Below are 27,058 nucleotides of genomic sequence, written 5' to 3' on the forward strand. Positions count from 1 at the left end.
TTTTGGGTTTAAATTTAAAATGCTGCCTTTATCACACTATTTATGTCAGGGCTCCTAAACTTTGCACAGTCAGTCACTGGCTGACTACATATTCAGGGTTAGAACAAGTGGGCGGAGCCACCAACAGCCAATCCATTTCCACCCATTAAATTTCATTGGTTTATATTTAATTCTTGGGTTGTTTTCCAGAGTTAGTCACTGACAGTGAAAATGCTGTCAGTCTCACAATTTTAATGCCTGATTCCCCAAACTTTGCAAATTTGGTTACTGGGGGACTGCAGTTCAAAAATAAGAAAAGTGGGTTGAGCCACTAACAGCCAATCAGATTTCATCCATTGAATTTTATTGGTTTAAAGTTAAAATGCTGTAATTCTCACACTATTTATGCCAGGGTGCCCACTGTTTGTCACTGGGTGACTTCGACTCAAGGTTAGAAAAAGTGGACACACCCACCAACCACCAATCACAAGTTACCTATTGATTTTTATTGGTTTAAATTTAAACTGCTGCTGTTCTTTAACTATTACTCCTAGGGTTCCTAAACTTTGCAGAGTTAGTCACTAGGTAACTGCAGTTCCAGGTTAGAATAAGTGGGCGGAGCCACCAACCGCCAATCAGATGTCACTTGTTGACTTTCAGTGGGGAAATGTATATTCTGAAAACAGGGTCCCCAAACTTTGCACAGTGGTTTTTACTATAAAACTGTGGTCCAAGGTTAGAAAATGTGGGCGGAGCCAACAACAGATCAGATTTCATTCAGCAATTCAACCCAACATGAAGGTTGTTCTCAAACTTCCCTTTCTAGTTCTTAAATAGAGTGTATATTTAATTTAGTTTCGTGTAGATAGATAGAACACTTTTATTCTGCATATATATATATATCCAGCATGAAAGGTACACTACAAATGTTAGTTCAAACAACTGCCCGGATGCAATGAAAACCCAAAATAGAAAAAAAAGTATATCCACAAACAGTGGAATGTTTGTGGATATACAATCCTTGATAAAAGGACATACAGCATGTGACCCCCTTTGCTAAAGAGCAGACTACTCTTTAAGGGGAAAAGTAAATGAAATGTTGTGATGAATTTATAGAACATGGAGAGGGTGTCCTCCATGAGCCAAATCTTGCCTTTGATATATCTAAATCAATCTAGAAAATACATAAGGCAGATCTATTCTTCACCCTGCCTATTGTAACTTTGAAAATGTAAAAGTACCTACAATATATATATATATATATATATATATATATCTCAAGGCATATGGTACAGTGACTATATTCTTACTTTAATTTGGCAATAATAATCATATCACTGAATAGGAAGAGATAGCGCTCCTTAGTCTTCAAGTCTTGGGTCAGCTTCACACATTCATGCAAAATTAGTTCTGAATCTTCACTGGTTAATCCCAAAACAAAGGGGCATTGTTCTATGGATATGGAACAGCCATTGCTCTCCCTATGGAAAAAAAAGGAGATTGGTATTATTCTTAGTTATTTCTAAAGAACCCAGCATACAGTTTTTTCACTACATGAATTTTAAGGAAAAGCCAGCAAACTAAAACACATGTCAATACTTTTCATCCCATCAGTAGAGAAACATGGAAAATTAAATACATGTACATAGGAAATGTTCAATACAGCCTACAGGACACTTGTGGAATAACTTTACTGCACACTCATCATCTTTAATAATTTCTTTTAAAAATGTCCTGTGGCATCAAAAGGACCAGAGCACTAGCAACCTTACATTTACATTGCAGACTAACACAGAAAGTGCAGCAACATTCTGCAGAATTTTCCGCAAAATACTAAAGGCTTTATGCTTAGCGGTAAAATGGTATAAGGCATCGGTGTAGGTCACTGACTGGAAAAGAGTGTTGTTTTTTGTCTGATGACGTCAGGTTTGTATGACAAAATAGTTGCTTGCAATCAGCCAAATGAAAAGCTCAGCTAACACTTTGCAGCATCCACTACATATTGTATAAATGATTCATACATCCACCATAACAAGGACAGTATATTCCTTTGTTTTCTCCTTTGCTGTAAAAAACAACAACCAGTTTAATCACCTTAAAGATCTTTATAGCTTCTATATTGATGGAAGCAAATCTCATTTGCCTTGTAATGTGCATGCTGCCATGTATATCAAAAGTTGTTTTTCAAATTCAGTGATAATATGTTAACAGAAAACTCCTCAAGGGGAAAAGCGATATGTTTGTGAGTTTACTGTGTTTACCATTATCCACACTGCTTACTTCCTTTACTATCTGTTAGTTACAGTGTCTTTTGCTTGTGTAACCCATGTGACTTATTGCAGCATCATGTGATTTACTTATCTTTGTCTTGGCTTCCTTATATTATATGCTAGCAAAGTAGAACCACACATTGTGGGCAGTTCACCAATATTTTCTGAATTACATAATGCATATATATCAAGTAAACAAGACAAGATGCACAGGTAGTTTACTGGATGCTTTGCCAGAAAATAATTGGGCATACATGGATGACCAATTTTCACTGTTTTGTTCTGCTTTGCAGAAGTGCAGGGAAGCACAGGCCTGTGCAGTTTCAGTAATTTAACAGAGAAGATACTCAGACGCTCAGTGTATTCACAAAGTCAGATTTCACTGGGTGTCTGCCACCCTAATACAATAAACCGAAAACAAGAAAAATGTAGTGCTTCATCTGATTAATTAATACATAACTTTTAATTCATACATCATAAAAATAATAGTTTGTATATAGTCTTATAAGTGAGGATCCCAGTTCATTAATCCATGCCAACCAGTGACATGGAAAAGTTAAAAATACATATTTATATACACATACACACTCTGAATTCATCTATTTACATAATTGTTTAATCAAAATGTAAATTTCAGAGCATGATTAGAGGGGCCAATGCACAAGAGTCAATTTAATATATTTACATTTGTAGGGACCCATAGGGTTAAGCTCCCTATGGCTACATATCCCTACCTTTCATATCTTTACTGTTATTGGGCAGAGCCCTCTGTACTCAGGTTACAGTTGAAACACTATTCCCTATAGGTTTAGTCAGGTTGTACACGCCCCCTGCAGACTGATATAGTGTCTAGCAGGAGGGTGTGGCTTCCTCTTTTGGCTGCATGCTGTGTCCTAAGCAGAGCTCCATCTGAGCCTGGAGGCAGACTAGGCCCCAGAAGCCATTTGTACCCTAGGGGACATTATACCCCTAGTGAAAGTCGGAGACAGGGCCCCGTGAATGAGGAAAAGCAAGCACAGCAAGATTTAAGTAAAGCACTTTCTAGGAAAGTGAGCATAGTCAGCTCTAGCTAGAAAGGGCAGCCATTAGCCATTAGTTCTCCTATCCGGCAATGTTGCCTCAGTGCAGGGCCACGGAGTAGAGATAGTGACAGGCAGGATAACCCCTGATCCTACTCACCCGGAGATGAGTAGAGTTTATCAACCTGAAGGAGTCCCTATTACTTAGACTACCTCCAAAGGGGTACTGGTTGATAAGGTGTGTATCCCGGCCCAGACTCTTCCAAGAGGTGGGATAAAAAGGTGCATACCCTCTCTTCAGCATCAGAGTGTGTTTCAATTGTACCATCTATACTGCTTGTGCCTTGTGAGTATATGATTACCCTGATTGTACCATTACCTTGTCTTGGACAATAAACCTGTTTAATAGTTCATCAGCAAGAACCTTTCTGACGTCCATTCTTACTAACTGCACTACACAGCATCAGGTAGTTGTAGTTGAACAACACCCTCATCTCCAATCCAGCTCCTATATCCTATCTCCCACATAGCGGAGGCCCATCCTGGGAAAGGGGGTCGCATGTAACACATGCTCTACCATATTCTAGTCTGGATTAACCCCTTCTAAGACAAACAATTGTTACACACTCTTGAAATACACCCATATATATACACCTGGGGGAGGCTAAGATGGATCGTTATCCCATGTGATCACAATTAATAACATGTACGTTGGAGGATGGGACACTGATGTTATACACTGATATTGATAATATATACACACTTGCAGTTAATCACTCGATCCCAAATAGAGTGTACACGTAATCCCCTGTACTGTTCACAATTTTTAATCTCTGCATTGTTTACCCCCTGCATTGTTTACACCTCAGACTCAGGCTGTAATCACCCACATTGTTCACCTGTTCACATCTGAAACAGACTGTATGAGCAATGCCAGCATTGTGTCATTGTATGTACTGCCTGACCTATGCTGCCTGTGTGTATGGCACACACAGGCAGCATAAGGCAGATAGAGCATGACACACACAGGCAGCTAAGGGCAGACAGAGTATGGCACACACAGGCAGGGTAGGGCAGGCAGAGTATGGCACACACAGGCAGGGTAGGACAGGCAGAGTATGGCACATAGGCAGCATAGGGCAGACAGAGTATGGCACACACAGACAGCTAAGGACAGGCAGTGTATGGCACGCACATCCAGCATAGGGCAGGCAGAGTATGGCACCCACAGAAAATGGTGTGGTTTAAAAAAGGGGGGTGGTCAAACTGGCTTCAATTAGCGGCCCTCCACTATGTATTCTAGAGAAATTTCTGCCCTCAGCACCACAGAAGTTGGACAGCACTGAACTGGACGATATTGGTGTAGGATCACTAGCTTTTATGTTAAGACCAAGCCCCCTGAGTTTCCTGCGTATCCTCAGGTGCTGTACTTTGCATTAGTAAATTACCCTATGATTTAAAGTGCATAGGGATTGCTATAATTTGCCAAGGATGTCATAATTTTGTATATGTTGCTAAAAAAATTATGGCTTGTGATCTTAACTCACAGGTTACTTTTAATCTGATTTTCTTGGGGCAGGGCATATATTATTTTCCTGTTCAAATCCATAATTCTGATGTTGCAATAACAAGATATTTTTAAGTACACTCCCACTGTTTATAGTGTTACATCATGTGAAAAAGTGAAAAAAAGTAAAAAAAAACCCAAAACATTTTATTTAGGCCTGGGGAAAATACCAAATAATAAGATCACACCCACTATGCATAGCAACTGGACAGGATGAAACTGGATGTATAAATGCATGGAAAACTAGAGAAAACTTGCTCACAACCTCACAACATTAATTCCATTTACTGACTCCCATGAATCCCATTTTAATATAATTTTTCTCTCTGATGGACAGGGAAAACGCATTAAAAGTACAGCGACATTAGCAACATTAGTCAAATAAATTGTAGGGAGGGATTTAATTGCATATGGTTCTTTTAAATCTTAATTTTCATTTATAACGTACAACTGTATTATTTCCCTCTCTCACTCCCTCTGGAATGAAATAATGCATTTATAACTTAGTATTTCTTTAGCATACCTGCTGCCTTTGTCTCGGGTTTACAAATAAAGATGCCCAGTACTGAGTAAGGAACGGTCGAAGGGAGGGGCCATGACAATGCCAGGAAAAGCCCGGGAAAGAGGTGGAGTCAGCTCCCACCCTCCCGCCCTAAGGTAAGGAGGAAAAAGGGCAGTTAAGGAAGGAGGGGACCCAGTCACAGCTAGGACAGAGGCAGAAGGTTAGGCCTGAGGATAGGGAGTTTTGGCCGGTGGCCAGATTAAAGGGGATGGCGAACCTCAGGGACCTGAAGGTGGATGGGGGGCAGGATTAGCTCCCACTAAATGGCAGCCTTCAGTGGCTTAATGTTGTTAGTTGTGACGTACCCAATGATGTTAACATGTTATGGTTAAATGATGTTATTGAATGATGTCATGGTTCTCATAGGGTGAATAAATTGCCTCCGGCCTTTTCAACCAACTAAAGTGTGGACTGGTAATTGGAAGGGGGATGGTTTGGAGAGGGCATACCATTGACGTTGCCATTGTCAGGAGGACTTCACAATACAGATAGTTTTAACTTGAAAAAGGGAAAGTGGTTCCTATGTCACTAATGTATTGTAAGATCAGTTTCATCAGTTTTATCTACAAGAAGCGGAATGGATGTCTATTACAATCCATTTTAACTTGACCATATGTGGAACACAGATATATACTGACTCTTAAAGTGGACCTGTCACCCAGACATAAAAAGCTGTATAATAAAAGTCCTTTTCAAATTAAACATGAAATTCAAATTCATTTTTATATTATATTATAAAACATCCAAACCCATTATAAAGGCATTTGAAAATCCCAGCTGTCAATCATCATATATTGCCTGCCTTAGGCATAGAGGCGAGGTAGACAATAACTTTAACTTTCCGTTTAGCACTACCTAAATGTCACTACACATTTTTCTTTTCCCCTCCCTCCTCCTCATTTAATTGTGTAGCCAGTGCATAGGCATGGTCATCTGGTCCCCCATTCTGGCACATAAACAAGATTTTGACATGATACAAAGCTTGCCTTCATAACAGTGTCCACAAAATGGCAGCTGCCTGCTTGCTTTGATTGAGTAATTCCATGACAGAATGAAACAAGATTAATATTATTTATATAGAGTAAGTAAAGTTTATTTTGCTCAACTAACAATATAGAAAATAATTTGGAGTTATTTCTTAGGGTGACAGGTCCCCAAGTATAGTGCTGCTGGTGGAAAAACCAGGATGTGTCTTACTTCTTTAGTTTCTGTACCTTTGCACCAGGACCTCCTTGTCACACCATTCAGGTACAATAAAGCAGCTGCTTATAGCAAACATGCTGTCAGGCGCAGCCACAGGTGGGTGGCTGGCAGGTAGGAGCTTATATGCCGTGTAATATGGGTACAGGGGGTACTTCACTTGTGGATAGCCAGGAAACAATTTATGTTGCTGAAACATGATTTATTAATGAAAATAGAGTAATAACAATATGGAAGTCCTTACAACAGGCCAGTGGTCAGAGGCAGGCAGAAGACGAAACAATCCGTAAAACAGGCAGAGGGTCAGGACTGGCAGCAAACAAGGAGGGTCCGGAATAACGGGCAGTGGTCAAAGGCAGGCTGAAGGCAGGGAGAGTCCAATAATCAGGCTGAGGTCAAAACCGGGAGATCAAACAGAGGTAAGGAACAGAAGTCGTAGAACAGGGTAAGGTAACGGAATCAGGCAGGTATGCGGGCAGGAGTCAGGCAGGAACAGGAACTGGAACAAGCAGGTAAGGTCACAGGAACGTAAAGGGCTTAATGATCAAGCAACCAGGGGCTGCTTGTGACAGGCTTATAAGGTCCGTTAATTGACCGATTGGAACCACCTGGGCTAATTAAGGGAGGAGAAGGAGAACATAAACACAGAAGCAAAGAAGAGGGGTTAACAGAATGTACAGGCTGGATGCCCAAAGTCTCCAGTGGCTCAGTGAGGTAATGCAGAACCTGCCTAACATAGAGTCCAGAGTTCTGGTACAGGCAGGTCATGACATTACCCCCCCCTTGAGGATCGACCTCCGGGCGATCCCAGGATCGGGTGGACATCTTTCAAACATCTTCTTTACAAAAATGTTTTCAGTCCAAAAGTCCAAAACTTTCAAGTCCAGAGAACCCAAAAACAGAAAACCTGCAAAAATAGAAAATACTGGCCCAAAACTACTTTGGAAAATCGCAGAAAAACATAAATTAAACCAAAAGAAAAAACTTCTTAGAAAAAGTCCCAAACAAGGTGAATGCCAGAATAGGTGGTTCATCAGAAACAGCGGCCAGAACAGGAGAGTAACCAAGTCCAGGAACCACAGCAAAGGAGACGCCAGGGACTGGAGCCAGAACATAGGAGTGCCTAGGGTCGGGAGCCAGAGCAACAAGTTGCCAGAGTTGGAAGCCCGAATAGAAGTGTCACCAGAGTCAGGAGCCAGAGTGGATGAAATGCCAGGGTCAGGAGCCAGAGTGGATGAGACGCCAGGGTCAGGAGCCACAGCGAAGTCGTCGCCAGGGTCAGGAGCCACAGCGGAGTCGTCGCCAGGGTCAGGAGCCACAGCGGAGTCGTCACCAGGGTCAGGAGCCACAGCGGAGTCGTCGCCAGGGTCAGGAGCCACAGCGGAGTCGTCACCAGGCAAAACACCCATTACAGGTGGAAGAGAGATGCCCAGAGAAACAACAAGACCACCAAACACTGCAACAGAACTGGCAGAGTCTGGGACACCAGAACTACCAGATCCAGTAGCAGGGAAGGCAGGTCCTGAAGCAGTTTTGTCCTCAGATGCTGGTGGCAGAAGTATTGGCACCGAGGCAGGAGCAGGCACGACCGCTGGCACCGAGGCAGGAGCAGGCACGACCGCTGGCACCGAGGCAGGAGCAGGCACAACCGCTGGCACCGAGGCAGGAGCAGGCACAACCGCTGGCACCGAGGCAGGAGCAGGCACAACCGCTGGCACCGAGGCAGGAGCAGGCACAACCGCTGGCACCGAGGCAGGAGCAGGCACAACCGCTGGCACCGAGGCAGGAGCAGGCACAACCGCTGGCACCGAGGCAGGAGCAGGCACAACCGCTGGCACCGAGGCAGGAGCAGGCACAACCGCTGGCACCGAGGCAGGAGCAGGCACAACCGCTGGCACCGAGGCAGGAGCGGAGGGTTGCAGTTCAGGCACAGGAGCGGAGGGTTGCAGTTCAGGCACAGGAGCGGAGGGTTGCAGTTCAGGCACAGGAGCGGAGGGTTGCAGTTCAGGCACAGGAGCGGAGGGTTGCAGTTCAGGCACAGGAGCGGAGGGTTGCAGTTCAGGCACAGGAGCGGAGGGTTGCAGTTCAGGCACAGGAGCGGAGGGTTGCAGTTCAGGCACAGGAGCGGAGGGTTGCAGTTCAGGCACAGGAGCGGAGGGTTGCAGTTCAGGCACAGGAGCTGAGGCAGGACAAGGCCGCTGTCTGGGTGCTGGCACAGAGGCTGGAGCAGGAGACTGAAGTACTGGCACAGAGGCTGGAGCAGGAGTCTGAAGCGCTAGCACAGAGGCTGGAGCAGGAGACTGAAGCGCTGGCACAGAGGCTGGAGCAGGAGACTGAAGCGCTGGCACAGAGGCTGGAGCAGGAGACTGAAGCGCTGGCACAGAGGCTGGAGCAGGAGACTGAAGCGCTGGCACAGAGGCTGGAGCAGGAGACTGAAGCGCTGGCACAGAGGCTGGAGCAGGAGACTGAAGCGCTGGCACAGAGGCTGGAGCAGGAGTCTGAAGCGCTGGCACAGAGGCTGGAGCAGGAGTCTGAAGCGCTGGCACAGAGGCTGGAGCAGGAGTCTGAAGCGCTGGCACAGAGGCTGGAGCAGGAGTCTGAAGCGCTGGCACAGAGGCTGGAGCAGGAGTCTGAAGCGCTGGCACAGAGGCTGGAGCAGGAGTCTGAAGCGCTGGCACAGAGGCTGGAGCAGGAGACTGAAGCGCTGGCACAGAGGCTGGAGCAGGAGTCTGAAGCGCTGGCACAGAGGCTGGAGCAGGAGTCTGAAGCGCTGGCACAGAGGCTGGAGCAGGAGTCTGAAGCGCTGGCACAGAGGCTGGAGCAGGAGTCTGAAGCGCTGGCACAGAGGCTGGAGCAGGAGTCTGAAGCGCTGGCACAGAGGCTGGAGCAGGAGTCTGAAGCGCTGGCACAGAGGCTGGAGCAGGAGTCTGAAGCGCTGGCACAGAGGCTGGAGCAGGAGTCTGAAGCGCTGGCACAGAGGCTGGAGCCAGCAGAGGTGCCTTGGTTATATTAGAAAAACAAACAAATTGAGGTTCAGGCCTGAGATCTTGAGGGGCTGATACAGCAGGAAAAGAAACAGACAGAGGAATAGAAGAGTTCTTGGAGATAGACCGGCCTTTAAACCTAGTGGTAAATGCCGTAGGTATTTCTTCCTCATCTGAGTCCAAATCTTCCCATTCTTTGTCGTCAAAAATATCTTGCCAATCTTCCTCATCAGGTGAATCTTCAGAAAACTCTTCTACCTCAGAAAACTCGCTGAAAGAAGTTGAAGCAGGTGTGCAGTCTTTGGGCCTGGGTGAGTACCTTGGAACCGGAGGAGTGAGTTGGAAAGTTTTGGGTAGTACAGCAGCAGAAGGATTTGAGGTGGAGGAAAATACATTTGAAACTGGCCATAGATCTCCTGTAAATGTTGCTTTTAAAAATGAAAGAAAAGAACAGGGATCTTCTAAAAAATGTGCTTCTTCGTCAATGCAGGTTTCAGCCCACTCTGCGGCCTCACCGCCCAAAAGGAATAGAATAATTAACTTGCTCTTCATATTATCAGGAGCTTCTTTGAAAAATGGCACTGTAGAAAACTTTTTACATAAATCAAGCAAATAATTGAATGAGTCTTTCTCCCCCTCATACCTCTTAATGGAGGAAAGCCATTCTGCAGAGAGTTGTAGTTCAGCATTACTTTGAACCGCAGAGTTGTTACCAGCAGGCTCCTCTTTATGTGGCTTGATCATTCTGTCAGGCGCAGCCACAGGTGGGTGGCTGGCAGGTAGGAGCTTATATGCCGTGTAATATGGGTACAGGGGGTACTTCACTTGTGGATAGCCAGGAAACAATTTATGTTGCTGAAACATGATTTATTAATGAAAATAGAGTAATAACAATATGGAAGTCCTTACAACAGGCCAGTGGTCAGAGGCAGGCAGAAGACGAAACAATCCGTAAAACAGGCAGAGGGTCAGGACTGGCAGCAAACAAGGAGGGTCCGGAATAACGGGCAGTGGTCAAAGGCAGGCTGAAGGCAGGGAGAGTCCAATAATCAGGCTGAGGTCAAAACCGGGAGATCAAACAGAGGTAAGGAACAGAAGTCGTAGAACAGGGTAAGGTAACGGAATCAGGCAGGTATGCGGGCAGGAGTCAGGCAGGAACAGGAACTGGAACAAGCAGGTAAGGTCACAGGAACGTAAAGGGCTTAATGATCAAGCAACCAGGGGCTGCTTGTGACAGGCTTATAAGGTCCGTTAATTGACCGATTGGAACCACCTGGGCTAATTAAGGGAGGAGAAGGAGAACATAAACACAGAAGCAAAGAAGAGGGGTTAACAGAATGTACAGGCTGGATGCCCAAAGTCTCCAGTGGCTCAGTGAGGTAATACAGAACCTGCCTAACATAGAGTCCAGAGTTCTGGTACAGGCAGGTCATGACACATGCATAACAAAATAAAAGTAAAAATATATGTCTTTTTATGACAAAAAAGAAATGTATTATATATATATATATATATATATTATTATAAGTATAATGAATGTTACTACTAGTCATTTACATTTTGTGTCAATATTAAAGTGCACCTATCACCCTCTAATTGTATCCACCACCAGAGGTGCAGATTAATAGATCCCACACTCCGTTTGGGGGAAACAACAAAAGCTTTTGTTTTCCCTAACCAGAGTGTGGGCTCTATTAGCCCACACCTCTGGTTGGGGAAAAATTTGAGGGTGATAGCTGCCTATTAAAAAGTGGAAAGGTGACAGCAATTAAAGACAAAATCTAGCTGAATCTACCTCCATTCCATTTCACAATGCACATCGGAAAGAACTTCCGCTTTTTGACCACAAGCTATGAATAAAGTTTCCACTGCACTTTCTGTGACTGTGTAAGGTCTCTGACAGTGAAAGTTTTTTTGTTTGAGGTCAGGGGGAGGAGATAAAACAGTTATGCTAGGAAGAATACACTTGGCTACGTCTGTAAAAAAAAAACAAAAAAAACATTACAGCAAGGTGTTAACTAAATAACTCTCTCTCGTCCTGCTCTATAATTTTATTTTTCAGTCTTTTATCCAGATTGCTCTCCTTTTTACTGTGTTCTTTCCATTTTAACTTTCAGCTTATTTCAGCCACCCCATATTTTGCAATCTTCACATTTCCACTACTAATTCCACCACCAGTAACTACATAATTCTACCAATATATATCTCTTTCCCCTGAAATATAAAGGAGGGAAAGGCAAAATATGATTGACAGCCAAGAAATTTTGTATATGGTTTTACAACCCTTTAAAATTCCATTTGTTTGGAGTCCTGTGGTGTCTGAAACCTTTTACCATAAAAAAGTGGAACACTTAATCATACTCCAATGAGAATTTGCCCCAGCTGTGAAGAGACCTCAATTCCCCCACAAAAAATAGCATATTATCAACTGAAATAGTTCAGTTAATACAATGTATGTACATAAAAACCTTCATGATTTTAGAATATGCATTGTAAATCCATCTAGTGGTTAAAAATGCAAAGTGCATTTGTAAAAGACATTGAATATATATATCCAGTGATAAAGTAAGAAGAGATGTTCATTAAAAATATTTTTGTATAATAAAGGAAAATGTAATTCTAAGCAGCTTTCCAATCTACATCCATTAATGTAATTAAACTTGTTTTATTAAGTTTTATTAAGTTATTTGTAAAGGAAATTGCTGATTGGTGACCAAGTTGTTCCTGTCTTTTTATGTGCATAACTGCAATACCTTGATTTTAGTAGATGTAATGCCCTGTACTGGAACAAGACAACAAAGCATAGGGCTAACTCTAGCAAAATATGTTTTACAGGTAGCTAGAACAGTTTGGAGGGGTCAAATGGAGTAAACCCTAATTGTATTGTTTTTTTAACAGCAAAGATCTAAAACCCAAAACTGCAAAGAAAAATACTTTAGGATCACATAAATTCAGTGATTTAAAAGGAATAAACCTCGAGTAGACTGAAGGCACATACCATACTGTAGACCGTGGTTTACTAAGAGCTTTGTTGAACCCAAGGGAAGGCGCTGAGCATCGTCTCTGAGCGAGGGTTTTGTGTATCTGAAGAAATTAAATATGCACAAAGTCATTATTTACATTGTCCATTTAATATGTCTCTCTAATCTAAGGATGCCCCAGCACTATATCTATTGTATCTACAGGCAGGAAAAAGGGGAAGAAAGGGTCAGTACCTACTACTACTGTGCACCTATATAATGAATATAAGGGCGTACTTACTGTGGGTAAATAGAAATAGCTTGAGCACAAAATTTTAAAAAAGTACTTTTATTGTACCAGTAGTGCAGTACAAGCTGTGCTCTGCACCTTGGGCTGGATTAAAAAATCCATCACAAGGCACAGAGCACAGCTCTTGATGCCTCAAGGTAAGGCTGTACTTAATGACTGCCATGAACAGAACTTCAAATTCATATGAATGTAACACTCAGGGGCCACCCACATGCAGATGTTGCAGTGTGCAATTTCCTTTCAGGCAGCACTCTATAGGGTCATTTACAAACACACCTGGGGTATTCCGGATAAGGTGTTTTTTTGTCATTCGGATCCCCTACCTTAAGTCTGCTAAAAAAAATATTTAAACTGGAATTAAACCCACTAAGATTATTTTGCCTCCATTAAGGATTAATTATATCTTAGTTGAGATCAAGTACAATGTACTGTTTCATTATTACAGAGAAAAGGGAAATAATTTTTAAAAATTTAAATTATTTGTTTATAATGGAGTCTATGGGAGAGGGCCTTTCTGTAATTCGGAACTTTCTGGATAATGGGTTTCCGGATAAGGGGTCTGATATCTGTATATTGAACTAATTCATTAAAGGAGAAGAAAAGGATAAAACTAAGTGAGCTTTATCAGAAAGGTCCATGTAAATACAGCCTAGACAGTCCTCTTTAACAAAGAAATCTGCATCCCCTTTATTCTATTCTGTACATAGCTACATAGTTAAGTTGGGTTGAAAAAAGACTAACGTTCAACCCTTCCAAGCAAACTCCAATACACACACACATAGACCCTTACCAACCAATCTATACACTCACATACATAAACTATATATCTCAACATCAATTCTAAGGGGTATATTTATCATGCTGTGTAAAAAGTGGAGTGAAGCATTATCAGCAATCAGATTTTTACAGTTAGCAAAGCAAACAATCTGATTGACTGCTATGAGCAACATCACTGGTTATGTTTTACTTTTTACACAACACGATAAATATACCCCTTATTGTAGATTTTAGTGTCACAATAGCTTTGGATATTATGCTTGTTCAATAAATCATCCAAGCCACTCTTAAAGGAACAGTAACACCAAAAAATTAAAGTGTATAAAAATAATTAATATATTATGTACTATTGCCCTGCACTGGTAAAAGTTGTGTGTTTGCTTCATAAACACTACTACAGTTTATATAAATACCCTGCTGTGTAGCCATGGGGGCAGCCATTTAAATTGAAAAAAGGAGAAAAGGCACAGGTTACTAAGCAGATAACAGATAAGTAGCATAGATTCCCATTGTATTCTACACAGTTTATCTGTTATCTTCTTATGTAACCTGTGCCTTTTCTCCTTTTTTCAATTTAAATGGCTGCTCCCATGGCTACACAACAGCTATTTCTATTAACTACAGTAGTCTTTCTGAAGCAAACACACAACTTTTACCAGTGCAGGGCAACAGTACATTATATTTTAAATATTTTAAAACATTTTTATTTTTTAGTGTTACTGTTCCTTTAAAGGCATTAACAGAATCTGACATCATAACATCACTAGGAAGGGCAGTCCACAACCTCACTGCCCTCACTGTAAAAAATAACCTATACTGCTTCAAATGGAAGCTCCATTTCTCTAATCTAAAGGGGTAGCCTCTGGTGTGCTGATCATTTTTGTGGGAACCAATCTGTCTATAATCCCTTGTAATGTACTTGTAAAGAGTAATAATGTCCTCTTGCAAGCACCTTTTTTTCTAGACAAAACAACCTCGTCGTTGACAGTCAAACCCAGGGGTGGGCAAACTTTTTGGCTCACAAACCACATTGACTTACAGACGGGCCAGGCCAGGCCAGCGTTATGCCGTTTCTGCCGTTTCATTCCCCAGACGCCAAGTCTTACCGAATTAAAAAGACCAACAGGCCAGACATGGCCCACGGGCTGTAGTTTGCCCACCCCTGGTCTAACCTCATAGTTTAAAACTTCCATCCCCTTTACCAGTTTAGTTGCATGTCTCTGCACTCTCTCCAGCTCATTATCTTTCTTAAGGACTGGACCCAAAACTGCACTGCACACTCAAGGTGAGGCCTTACCAGAGACCTATAAAAAGGCAAAATTATGTTTTCATCCCTTGAGTCAATGCCCTTTCTTATGCAAAACAGTACTTTATTTGCTTTAGTAGACACAGAATGACACTGCCTGGAATTAGACAACTTGTTATCTACAAAAATCCCCAGATCCTTCTCAGTTAAGGATACCCCAACACAATACCATTTAGTGTGTAACTCGCATTGATATTATTTCTGCTCAAACCTTTCAGGGCATGGCATGAGCCTGCACAAATTGCTCCACTCTTCTCCTCCCTCTCTCCCCCTTCTCCCTACTCCCCTCAGCAGTGAGAGTCAAGCCAGCAGGAGAAATGCAAGCAGGGAACTGATGTCAGACCAAGCTAAAATGGCAGCTGCTATCTTAAACAGAAATTGTTTTAGGGCTGTTTACTCAGGTATGGTACAGCATTCTACAGAATAAATATAGCTTTCTAGCTTGCACTATTGTGGCAAATCTGTTGGCAATAAATTAATCAGGTATGGTAAAGCCTTCTACAGAATAAATATAGCGTTTTAGCTTGAACTATTGTGGCATATCTGTTGGCAATAAATTGCTCAGTAGCTTTGCTTCTCTTTTAAAGTACTTGTTTACTTGCTCTACTGCACTACTACATGGTTGTGAATGCATCTAGCCTACCGCTACTGATGGTGTATAACAGTGACTATTAATTATGTGGAACCCTGAAGCTGTTGCCACCTTGGACCTGGTGGTAGTTCCAGAGTTCCCAGAGCGCATTACATCAATAGGCCTGCCAGACTTACTCCCAGTGAACTGGATACAAATGCTGTTCTAAATGCATGCTCTGGAAGTTACACAGCCCCCTCTGTGAAAATACTAGGTGCAACTTGCACTTGATTTGCAACAGGACAACAGAAGCTGCTCTGAGGGCAACCATAATTACCTTGGTATTAAAGGACATGTAAACACTACACACAAAAATGTAATTAGTGAACAGCCTCTTTGAACTTTTAATACCTGCCACACTCCACACCTGTCCAGAGGTTAATAGTAAGGCTGCAACATCCCCTTAATCACTTAGATTTCCTTCTCCTCCTGTAACCCACTCGGCCACCTCCCTCAGGAATTTGCTTTGGTTGTTGGCTCCTGGGCATGCTCAGTTCTTCCCAGCTCAGATTACTAAACACACCCTCCAGTCTAGCAGCCAATGAAGACACGGCATTGCTGGTTCCCATAGAAACTCTGCTCTAGATGTCTGCTCCTATTTTTTTTCTGCTAACCTCCGCTCACAGTGCTCAATCCAAGCAGAACTTTTTATCAAAGTAATGGCTGTGTGAGCCTGCATTCTTGATAAAATGTACACTAAATAGGGGTCTTTGTGCACGTATGCCGTTTGCAGATTTAAATGTACTGTAACGGATAATGTGTCAGAGGGAATATGGCCACCAGGTGAAAGCTGCAATTTGTTATAGGAAAATGTGATGGTGCTGGCAAACAGAGGGGATATATGCAGTATAAATCATGCCATTTGGGTGGGGGAGATGTGCCCAACATATATACGTTGTAGTAAAATGTAGGCTTTACATGTCCTTTAAGGAAGAAAATGCTCTATCCCACATACATGACAATGCTAGGCTCTGCTGCAAATGGTTGCAAAGTGATATGCATCCAAAAATGGCAAATTGTGCCAGTATTTTGCACCTTGCATATTGCCCCTCTCTTAATAAATAGGTCCTCTATTATATATGGTTAATTTTTTTATCAATTTATCCTATTTTTTCAATAAGAGCTCATAGCTGAACCCGATTGTTTGTTTATCTACAAACAAGTAGAACGTTTTATCTTCTGTTCTGCTACCTGTTAATTTACATACAACTATTGCCATTTCTATTGTTTCAGAAAAGATGCAAAGTGCACAATTAATCAGAAAAGGGCAAGACAGATGCATTGTGTGTTTGACCTTAAGCAACTTCAAACAAATAGTGTCAACGTGCACACAAAAATGGGCCCATTTTAGCACGCACTTCCAATTGCATTTACAAATGAGCCTTAGGATATCATAACAATATTCTCCTTACTTTTAGATTTGGATTTTCACATATTATTAGAAAAGGGCCACAGTTTGTCTTTACACAGGTATTCTCAGCTCTGTACACACAAACAAAAAAGTGCAGGGCATCCCCCAGAAAACAAATCATGCATTCATGTCTCTTACCACTTCCCCTATTACTTTAGTTTTAGAAAATTAATATGGGGTCATAAACTTTTCCCTTGGCCTGAAGTGCAAAAACACTAAGGGGTACAAGAAAGGTGGGGGGTAAAGAGGGGGGACTCCCACCCCTCACAAATACAGTGCTTTTGAACACAGAGAGATCTGCATTTATGGGTGTAGTCACAAGGCTCTGTGCTCCAAAACCAAGCATAGAAATTCTACAACAAAGGAAGGCATTGTGTAAACCAGTAGAAAAAAATTATCTGATTCAATCAGTTTTCAATCAGGAGTATATAAAATGGCTTAATTTTTAACCTTTGATAAACCGATAGTATACAATACCTATTTTGATAAAAAGATACAAAAATTCAAATACTTATCTTCTGTAGTTAGGCATTAGATTGCTTACATTGTGGCCTAGTTAGCTTAACTTTTTATCATGTCATTTTTATTGATTAATGTCACTAAGATGTTAACCTATTGCCTGTGTATTGTTCTGCTGTCTATCTGAAATACCAGTCTGTGCTTCCATGTACTGTACCTTGGTTAATTAAGGAGTGCTGTGCAAGGAATGCACAGCACTAAAACAATATAAGATAATTATCTTATATTCTTTTAGTGCTGTGCATTCCTTGTACTTCATCTGTCAATAAACTGCATAATTCTGAACATTATGTAACCCCCCAGTTTTATTATATGAGGGCCATTTGCTAACACTCAAATTTTTTTCTTTTGTGATTTTTTTTTTTAACACCAAAAGGCGCTAAAAAAAGCTGCAAGTTTTTTGAGAATGTAGAAGTCAATGGCAGATATCCCTTCCCTTACCTGGAACATCTTTCTTTGCTTCAAAACTTTAGAGGTGTTTGGATTATTGATGCTGGTTTTTTTTGAAGTCAAGTTTTCATGACTTTTCCCGCATGTCCTTTTTCAGTTCAGAATTTTTAATACATTTCAGAAATTCATGGGAAATCATTTATTCAAATTTTTTAAAAGAAAAAAATGAGAAAAGTTACAGTTTTAGTATTATACTTTGCATTATCCCCAGTTTATTTGCCCAATAAGCCTTAATTCCCCTACATTCAAACCAGATGTGTTTATATGTGCCATTGTGGTTCTGGCATCACCAGCATATTTGGGAGACATTCTTGAACATTTTGTTTAACCTGATAGGGGTGTAGTACCATTGTGAGATTAGCTTATAGTTAGCTTCTTGAGTTTTTGAAGCTACTGAGCTTTTGTGCATAGATCTGTATATTTGGTGCCATATTTTTGTGTTAATATTTACCTCTAAGGTTGTCTCCCACTTGTGTTCCAGTGATTTGTCCTGGCTGAGAGAATTTTTCATTATCTCTTTGTAGAATATTGATAAGAGTTTTTTTTTATTCTGTCAGGTTTAGACATCATTTGTCCCCACCATGTGTGTTCTCTGGGTGTCTTGGATAAGTCTCTGGTATTAACGTAGTGGTGTAATTGTCTGTAGCGCCAAGTGTCTCTTGGGAGAGTTTGTTTTGATTTTTGTATTTCACTTAATGGTTTCACACCCCTGGAAGTGAGTAAAGCTGGCCATACACGCACCGATACTGTCATACGAAACCTCGTTTCGTATGATATTCAGTGCGTGTATGGCATGTCGGCGAGTCGACCGATATCGCAGGAAGCTGCTGATATCGGTCGACTCGCCGATCGGACCGGTTAAAAGATTTTGATCGGGCGCCATAGAAGGCGCCTGACCAAAATCTGCCGTCAGGGCTGAATCGGCAGAAGGAGGTAGAAATCCTATTGTTTCTACCTCCTTATCTGCTGTTTCAGCCCTGACGGTGTGTGGCGGATCTGACGATGTTTCGTGCGACCATCGCCACCTGTGTGGCCACCTTTAGTCTGCTAAGACCGTTGGTCTGTTGTTGGTCAGAGCCCAGTGGTCAAAAGTTCTTGTTTCCAAGCTAGGGGGAAAGTCTAGGTTATTCAAAAGTGGTGTAAGTTTAACTTAATCTTTACTGGTGCTTTACTGTACTGTTACTTTAGGGAGAAAAAATAGGTTAAGGCAACACACTATGGAAAAAATGTATATTTTAAAAGCTATATGAATAAAAATAATAAGACCTATTTATAAAAATAATTAGTACATTTGGGTGCATGTTTATAACAACAACAACAACAAATCAGTTCCCCTGATTTACTAACCAAGCATAAATACTGTCTTGGTTTAATGTGGTTAAGAGCTCTATGAGTAAGCCTACTGACTTAACTGTGAAATGTGAAAGAGTAGGGTTTTTGTTCAGCAATTACATCTGCCTGTCCTTTAGTTATCGCAGGCATCGACAAAGAATTCACGCAAAATCCAGGTTGGGCACATTATGCCTGCTAGAAACCATCATAATATCTCTAGTCACGTTTAGTCAGTGAAACCTTGGGGAAAGGGCATTATTAATATGCATAAATACTGTTTTTTTGGTGTACCAGTATTACTCAGAGTGAGGAAACTAAGGAGGGGACTTTTTTGAGTGATGCACCTAAACTGCAGTTTTCAGAAAACATTGCATGCACCTTCTGATAGAACTCAACTGCAAATCTTGTCTATTTCAAGTACTGTGGGTAGCAACCCCCTTTGTTCTACTCATCTCTCTTAGTAGCTCAAACTTACGCGGTGATGCAACTGCATAATTGGATATACTTGGATAGCCTCACTTATTATATACACTTACTTATGATCAGTATTATTCAATGACATATTTATGACTTACTTATATTTTTAATATCCTATTTGTATTTGAAATGCATTGTGAAACCATCTCATGCTCTATATAAGTAAGTAAATGCAATATATGATTAACAATATACATAAATACAGTTATGTGTAGCTGTTTATTTTTGTGTTAGTCCGTGAGGGCTGTAAAGAGATTGTAATTGCAATTTCTTTACTTAGATGTAAACCCAGCCCTAAATGGTTAGCTCCTATTTATTCATTATGAGACAAGTTGCAATTGCTCTCTTTTTTGTGTGTTTTCATTCATTATTTAGCTTTTGTTCAGCAGCTCAACAGTTTGGAATTTCTGCAGTTATTGGTTGCTTGGTTCCTAATAACCCTAATGACTAGGCAAAATGACTGGAGAAGACCTAAAGAGAAAAAGAAATAATAAATAAGAAAAAAGGTACTGGGTTGTTTATTGTTGCTATTGTTTATAATTCCATGTATTTAAATCAGTTTTACCTTAAAACTGTGGCTGGCCACCCTACTAATTAAAACACAAAGGAACAGATTTACTAAAACTCTAACATTTGTAATTTTTTTCTTTTTAAAAATTTGACAAAAATTTCCATGAATGTCTGCCATTTATCAAAAAATCTGAACTGAAAAACCACATGTGGGAAAGTCACAGAAAAAGGTGCAAAAACTGCAAATTTTTTGGATTGTTGAACAAATACTAGTGTCAGAAATCGAAGCAAAGAAAGGTCTTCCAGGGAAGGGAAGGGACATCTGCCATTGACGTTTACATAATTGGAATTGTCGCAGTATTATCGCATAGTAAATCTCGAAAAAGTTGATACTTTTTCAGCGATTTTTAGCACTAAAAAATCTGAATCAGAAAAAAAATCCAAGCGTTAGTAAATGGCTCTCCTTAATATCATCTTAAAATGTATCTAATTATACAGTTCACCACATACAGACTCAATAAATATTCAAAAATAGATGTATGAAAAATCTATATAAATATATAAAATGAAAGAATCCTAAGCTGTAATGGAAGTTCATGTGCAAAAATTCATAGGCCTAAGTCACTTGCCAGCATAAATTTATACAGGCAGAGAATGTTCAATGTCACTAGTGATGAGTGAAATTATTAGCGGCGAATTTACCCATTTCGCCATTGGTGAAAATTTGTGCCGTTTCAAAAATTTTGCACTGTTCCACTAAAATTTTAAAAGATTCACAAATTTTTCGGCAAAGCAAAACGGGACAGATTCGCTTATCACTAAGGGGCTGATTTACTAAGACACGATTTCGAATCCGAATTGGAAAAATTCCGATTGGAAACGAACATTTTGCGACTTTTTCGTATTTTTTGCGATTTTTTTCGGCGTCTTTACGATTTTTGTGTAAAAACGCGAGTTTTTCGTAGCGTTAACACTTGCACGCAAAGTCGCGCCTTTTTCGTAGCGTTAAAACTTAAAAGGCGCGACGTTTCGCGCAAGTTTTAAAGCTACGAAAAAATCGCGACTTTGCGCAACTTTCGTAATGGCTACGAAAAACTCGCGTTTTTACGCAAAAATTGTAAAGACGCCGAAAAACTTGCGTTTTTACGCAAAAATCGTAAAGACGACGAAAAACTCGCGTTTTTACGCAAAAATCGTAAAGACGCCGAAAAAAATGCAAAATTACCGATCATTACGAAAAAAACGCAATCGGACGCATTCGGCCCGTTCGTGGGTTAGTAAATGTGCCCCTAAATATCACTAATCAGTATCGGTTTAAATAGCAAAAATTGCTAGTTCAGCAGAATAAATGTAGGTAGACAGAGACTTTAAAAACTAATAGTTGATCAACATCATTCAAGCAAGCTAAACATTTTTAAATTGCAGCATTAACTTGAAAATGCTTTTAAGGCTTCATTTATAGTGGTTTGAAGGTTTTTGTAAACCGAGGTGGATTGTTGGGGTTTTTGCAGATGGAAAACAGCAGTCAATTAAGCGTTCACTCTTTCTATCACTGAGGCTAGCAGTAGGTACAGGTAAGGCTCTGTAAGGCTCATGCCACACTAAGGGGCTCATTCATGAAAATGCGAGTTTGAATAAAATCCGAAAATTACAAAATTTTCGTATTTAACGATTGTAAAATGCAGGAAAACCTTTCCGACTTTAACCCTTCTGTGCATGATTTTGGAAACCTCCCATAGGAATCAATGGCACTCTGCAGCTCCAACCTGGCCCAAGGAAAGTCACGATAATGAAGCTTGAATGAATCCGAAACTTTCGTACTCGGCGTGGCAATAAGATTTTGTCGCGCAAATTTTGTCGCAAAGTACAAAAAAGTTGTGAAAATACAAAAAAGTTGCGCAAGGTACAAAATTGTTCTCATTAAGAAAAAAAGCACATTCTGACGCATTCAGAGCATTTGTGGATTAGTAAATGTGCCCCTAAGTGTATAGCATATATTTTTGGAGAGTCGAAAAACGCTTGCCGCTTGCCAAGTCGAAGAACGCTTGCCGCGCCATGTGCTCCTACCTGTGTCTGCACCCGAATGAATGGAATACGCTCGGGTGCATGTTCATGTAGCCGAAATCTACATAAAAACATGAGACTTTGCTTTTTCTCGTGTTTTTATGTGAATATCGGCTACATGTGCTTGCACCCGAGCGTATTCCATTCATTTGGGTGCAGGCACAGGTAGGAGCATATGGCGCATATTCTTGGCAAGCTGAAAAAGTGCCATACTCATCGTGTGGCATTAGCCTTAAACTATGTAATGCTTAGTAAGTTCTCACCTTTACCTATGTGTCTCCACAAAAAAAAGGATTAATCTCATCCATTATACGCAAACAGAGACAATTCTGTCACACAATTCTCCTCCTCTCCACTTTCCTTATACCAACACTCCACTCTCTGCTTCACCAAACTCAAGTTTGCTGTTTCTCTCCCATATATCAAATAGCTATGGGGACCACCATGTATTCCAACAGCATTCAAACAGTGTATGGAAAAACATATTCTGCAATTGTTTGCAATTGCTTTATGATAACTGTATGATATCATAAAATATAATTTTCCTATGCGTTTCAACAACTACACAGAGCTTCCTAAGGCAATACTAAATACCTATGTAAAGTATAAACAATGTAAAGTTGGCCAGATGAAATTGCAGTGTAAAAATTTTAAATAGACAGCAAACTTATGGCAAGGAGTTTATATTAAATTGTTATTTACTGTTCTCACTCAAGTATTCATAAGTGCCTGACTTGAAATGGGTTATCATTGGTACTATAAGTATCTGTTTGGTGTATTGTACTATATGGAGAGCCTCAATCCCATGAGTAGCATTGGTTTTAAAGTTATTTAAATATGAGCAATAAGGGTGGCCATTTAGCAACACAAGGCAAATTTGCCTGTGGGCAATAACCCATGACAATCAAATTGTTGCATTCATTTGTACCTGCAGCTGGCTGGAAAAGCCAACCAATGTTTAGTTGCTATGGGTTACTGCCCAGTGTTGATAAATAAGCCCCATTGTTTTGTATTGACCACATTTATGGGTTCCATGCTTTTCTTTATAATTTATTCTCAATTACAAAATCCCCAGAAACATCATTTTATCAATTCTGTGAAAACAGAATCATTTTTAAGTATAGAGTAGACAGTAAAAAGAAAGACCAAGAAATGGACTACAAATAAAGACAGTTAACAAGTATGCTTGCTTCCTATTGGTTCAGTAATTTGACTGACAGAATAATTTTACATAATTTAGATGAAAATGAAACAATAGTTTGTGTGAAATTGAATGTTAATTTTGTTGACAGAATGAATTCTGTAAAATAGAATCCGTCTTTCCGACGTTTAAATCTAGCAATGTGAGTTAGATATTGTGTCACTTGGCTTACGCTTTTCATTTTCACCATTATATATTTTGTCCGCAAATTCTTTACATAATTCATTTTGCAAGTGATGTTACACATCACTGGTTCCATTACATGTATTATATCCATTTAAAGGGGTAGTTCACCTTTGAATTTACTTTTATTACTATATAGACATTGATATTTTTAGACAATTTGCGGCTGGTCTACATTTCTTATTTCTTGGTTGCTTGATTATTTAGCATTTTGTTCAGCAGTTCTTCATTTTGGAATATCAGCAGCTATCTGGATCTCCATACCTTAAATCCACTGAAAAAAACATTTAAGCATTAAATAAACCCAATAAGATTGTTTTGCCTCCAATAAGGATAACCAATATCTTAGCTGGGACCAAGTACAAGCTACTGTTATTATTACAGAGAAAGTGAGTTATTTAATTCAAATGAAGGCCAACTGAAAAGTTGCTAGGAATAGGACATTCTATAACATACTAAAAGTTAACGTAAAGGTTAATCAGTCCTTTAGTTAATATTTACTAAGTAGAGTTTGTTGTATTATAATGTCCTTTTGTGCACAAAATTTATTTTCTTCTCATTCTTCACTAAATATGTGTCTTTTATCATTTTTTTTTACCAGTGTACATGGCCACTGTTACATATGTACCCAGAGAAAACATTTTTTTGTGTACTGCAGATATTTTTGTATACAGAATGTGGGGGTTTAGCTCTTTAGGTAGAAACATCAGCTCATTTCACACATGCAAGAGGCAGGTACACAGGGGTTCCAGCTGAATTCTGGTGTGAGTTTATTTAACACAGCAGGCTTGACAGAAATAAAAGTTCATACAGCTGATATCCCAAATACAACCAAAAAGTAGCAGTCTTGTTAAAACTGAAAACTGTCCTTTCCAGGGGACACACACAGCCACACTTGGGCAGAATAAGCCAATATAGGAAAATGCCAGTTACACTCAGAGTCTTTTGTAGTATTTCTGTGCTTTCTTAGAAGCAGCTGCACTTCAGTCCCTCAGTCTTTAGGGCAGCATACAGTAGCTGGGCCTTGCTACTAGACCACCTACCTCTGTGGATAAATATTCCTCCGGCTCTCAGAGGAAAACAGTTCCCAACAGGTCCCAAACACACTTTTCCCCAAACAGAATAAGTTTCACACTGCAGCTCCAGTGTCTCACCTCTCTCCCAGAACAGACAGGGACGGATTTCTATCCTGGGCACCCCGAGGCCGTCCCTGTGGGTGTCCCCTCGTGCGCATGCACAAACGCGCCGCCCAGTGTGCATGCGCTAACGCGCCGCCCAGTGCGCATGCGCAACGCACCGCCTCCCCATTGCGCATGCGCGAACGCTCCTTTAAACTCCCATACGGAGCAGTGGGGAGAGGTCCCGACTGCTCCGTATGGGAGCCAAATTTAAAAATATTCTTGCGGCGGGGCGGCATGCCGCCCCTAAACTTCTGCTGCCCTAGGCCCGGGCCTTTGTGGCCTCTCCACAAATCCGGGCCTGAGAACAGAGCACACACTATCCTTGGAACACACCTTTTAACTCCAGGTGAGGCTAATCAGCCCGCACAGCTGCACAGACCCTTAGGCTGATGCCACACGTGGCGTTTTTACGCTGCATTTTTTCTCAGCCTAAAAACGCCGCACAAGCCACACAGCCTCTGACTATGGCGTTTTTCAGCCTAGTACTGGTGACGTAGCAAATCCCGTTTCCATGGTGCTAATAGTGCGAAATAGCAAAAAACGCAGCGTATTTCCGCTAGGTCTGGCATCTGCCTTTGTGTATACTGGCGTATTTCGGCCAACGCTTGAAAAATCCGTGCTAAGGCGTTTTCTAGCGTATTTCCGCATTGTGTGGTTTGCTTCGAGTCTTTTCAAGTTATTTCTATGGATGATGATATCGGGCGTTTTTCAGCCGCTGAGAGTATTAGAAAATATGCAGCGTAAAAAACGCATCGTGTGGCATCAGCCTTAGACTAATGTCAGACGAGGCGTAGGGCGGATATTTTCGGCAAGTGGCCACTTGCCGAAAATTCTGCCCTACACCTCCTACTTGTGCCTGCACCCGAATGAATAGAATACGCTCGGGTGCAGGCACATGTAGCGTAAATATGCATAAAAGCGTATTTCGGCTACATGTGCCTGGCATTAGCCTTCATTTCATAGCCCTTTGTGCCGCTTCATAGAGGATTCTGGGAGGGATATACTTTCCTTCTATGATTTTCTCAACCATGCAAGAATGTATTTTTGTAGACAAAATGTACTTACAAACAGCTAGTTTATCCAGAAGAAGGTAATAAACCCCATATGTAGAATTTCCAATTTGCCTCAGAAGACGAAAAAAAATCATTCCTCATTACTTTTGATGCCAATTGGACCAGCGTGAGGAACTTTCAATTTTTATATTGCAACGTTTCTTTATACTCAACATTTCAGCCCTCGCCAAGGACTTGTATCAAGACATTGATCTTGATAAAGGTCCAAGGTGAGGACTTCAGCTGGCCATACACACACCAATATTATTGTACGAAACAAGGTTTCCTGTGCAATAGCCTTGGAAATCGGTCATCTCAACGATTTTGTTCGGGCACCATTGAAGGCGTCCGAGCAAAAGCTGCGCATAGGGGCACATTCATCAAAGTATGAGTTTGAATCCCGAAATGGGAAAAATTAATAATAATTTCTGATGATCGCAAATATCGTGAAAATGCTTACGAAAAAATCGGAATAGTCATGATAATAACGTATTGGTGATCCGAAAGTCACAAAATGTTTGTATCAAACGATCATAAACGGCGAGAAAACCTTTTTGACTTTGATCCTTCTGTGCATGATTTTGTAAGCCTCCCATAGGCACTCTGCAGCTCCAACCTGGCCAAAGGAAAGTCATGATACCGAAGCTTGAATGAATCCGAAACTTTCATACTCATCGCGGCAATACGATTTTTTTGCGTAATTTTTCATGCACATTACGAAAAAGTTGCGCAAATTAGCTAAAAATCGTCGAGAATACGCAAGGTACGAAAAAGTTGGATTCGGACTGATCGTACTTTAATAAATCTGTCCCGTAGTGTTGAATCATCAGATAGGGGTAAAATTCCTATTGCTTCTACCTCCATATCTGACGATTCAGCCCTGAAGGTCAATAGAGGGTACGAATGATCTTTTCTAACGTATATGGCCAGCTTAAAGCAACACAAGTTTATTTGACTAAGTCCCCAATGTACATCAACATTACTCCATTTTCTTTATATATATATATATATATATAAAGGTTGAACCTGATGGACATGTATTTAGCAAATGTAATGCCCACTGGGCAATAGTTTTAAAAATAAATCAAATGCTATGTTACCACTTTCTTACAT

At 40.9% G+C, this 27,058-nt stretch overlaps 1 protein-coding gene across 2 annotated transcripts in view; it reads right to left on the reverse strand.

The window, feature by feature from the left end:
• The window catches only part of tagap (T cell activation RhoGTPase activating protein), a 66,706-nt gene that overhangs the window by 22,282 nt on the left and 17,366 nt on the right, over window positions 1–27,058 (reverse strand). For both annotated transcript variants that reach the window (XM_012963168.2, NM_001079232.1), the window contains exons 2-3: window positions 12,580–12,665; window positions 1,290–1,460 (exon numbers count right to left, since the gene is read on the reverse strand). In XM_012963168.2, the coding sequence (XP_012818622.1) occupies window positions 1,290–1,460; window positions 12,580–12,665 (257 nt within the window). The remainder of the gene's footprint in view (window positions 1–1,289; window positions 1,461–12,579; window positions 12,666–27,058) is intronic.

The sequence above is a fragment of the Xenopus tropicalis genome, chromosome 5 (assembly GCF_000004195.4).
Source record: "Xenopus tropicalis strain Nigerian chromosome 5, UCB_Xtro_10.0, whole genome shotgun sequence".
NCBI lineage: Eukaryota > Metazoa > Chordata > Amphibia > Anura > Pipidae > Xenopus > Xenopus tropicalis.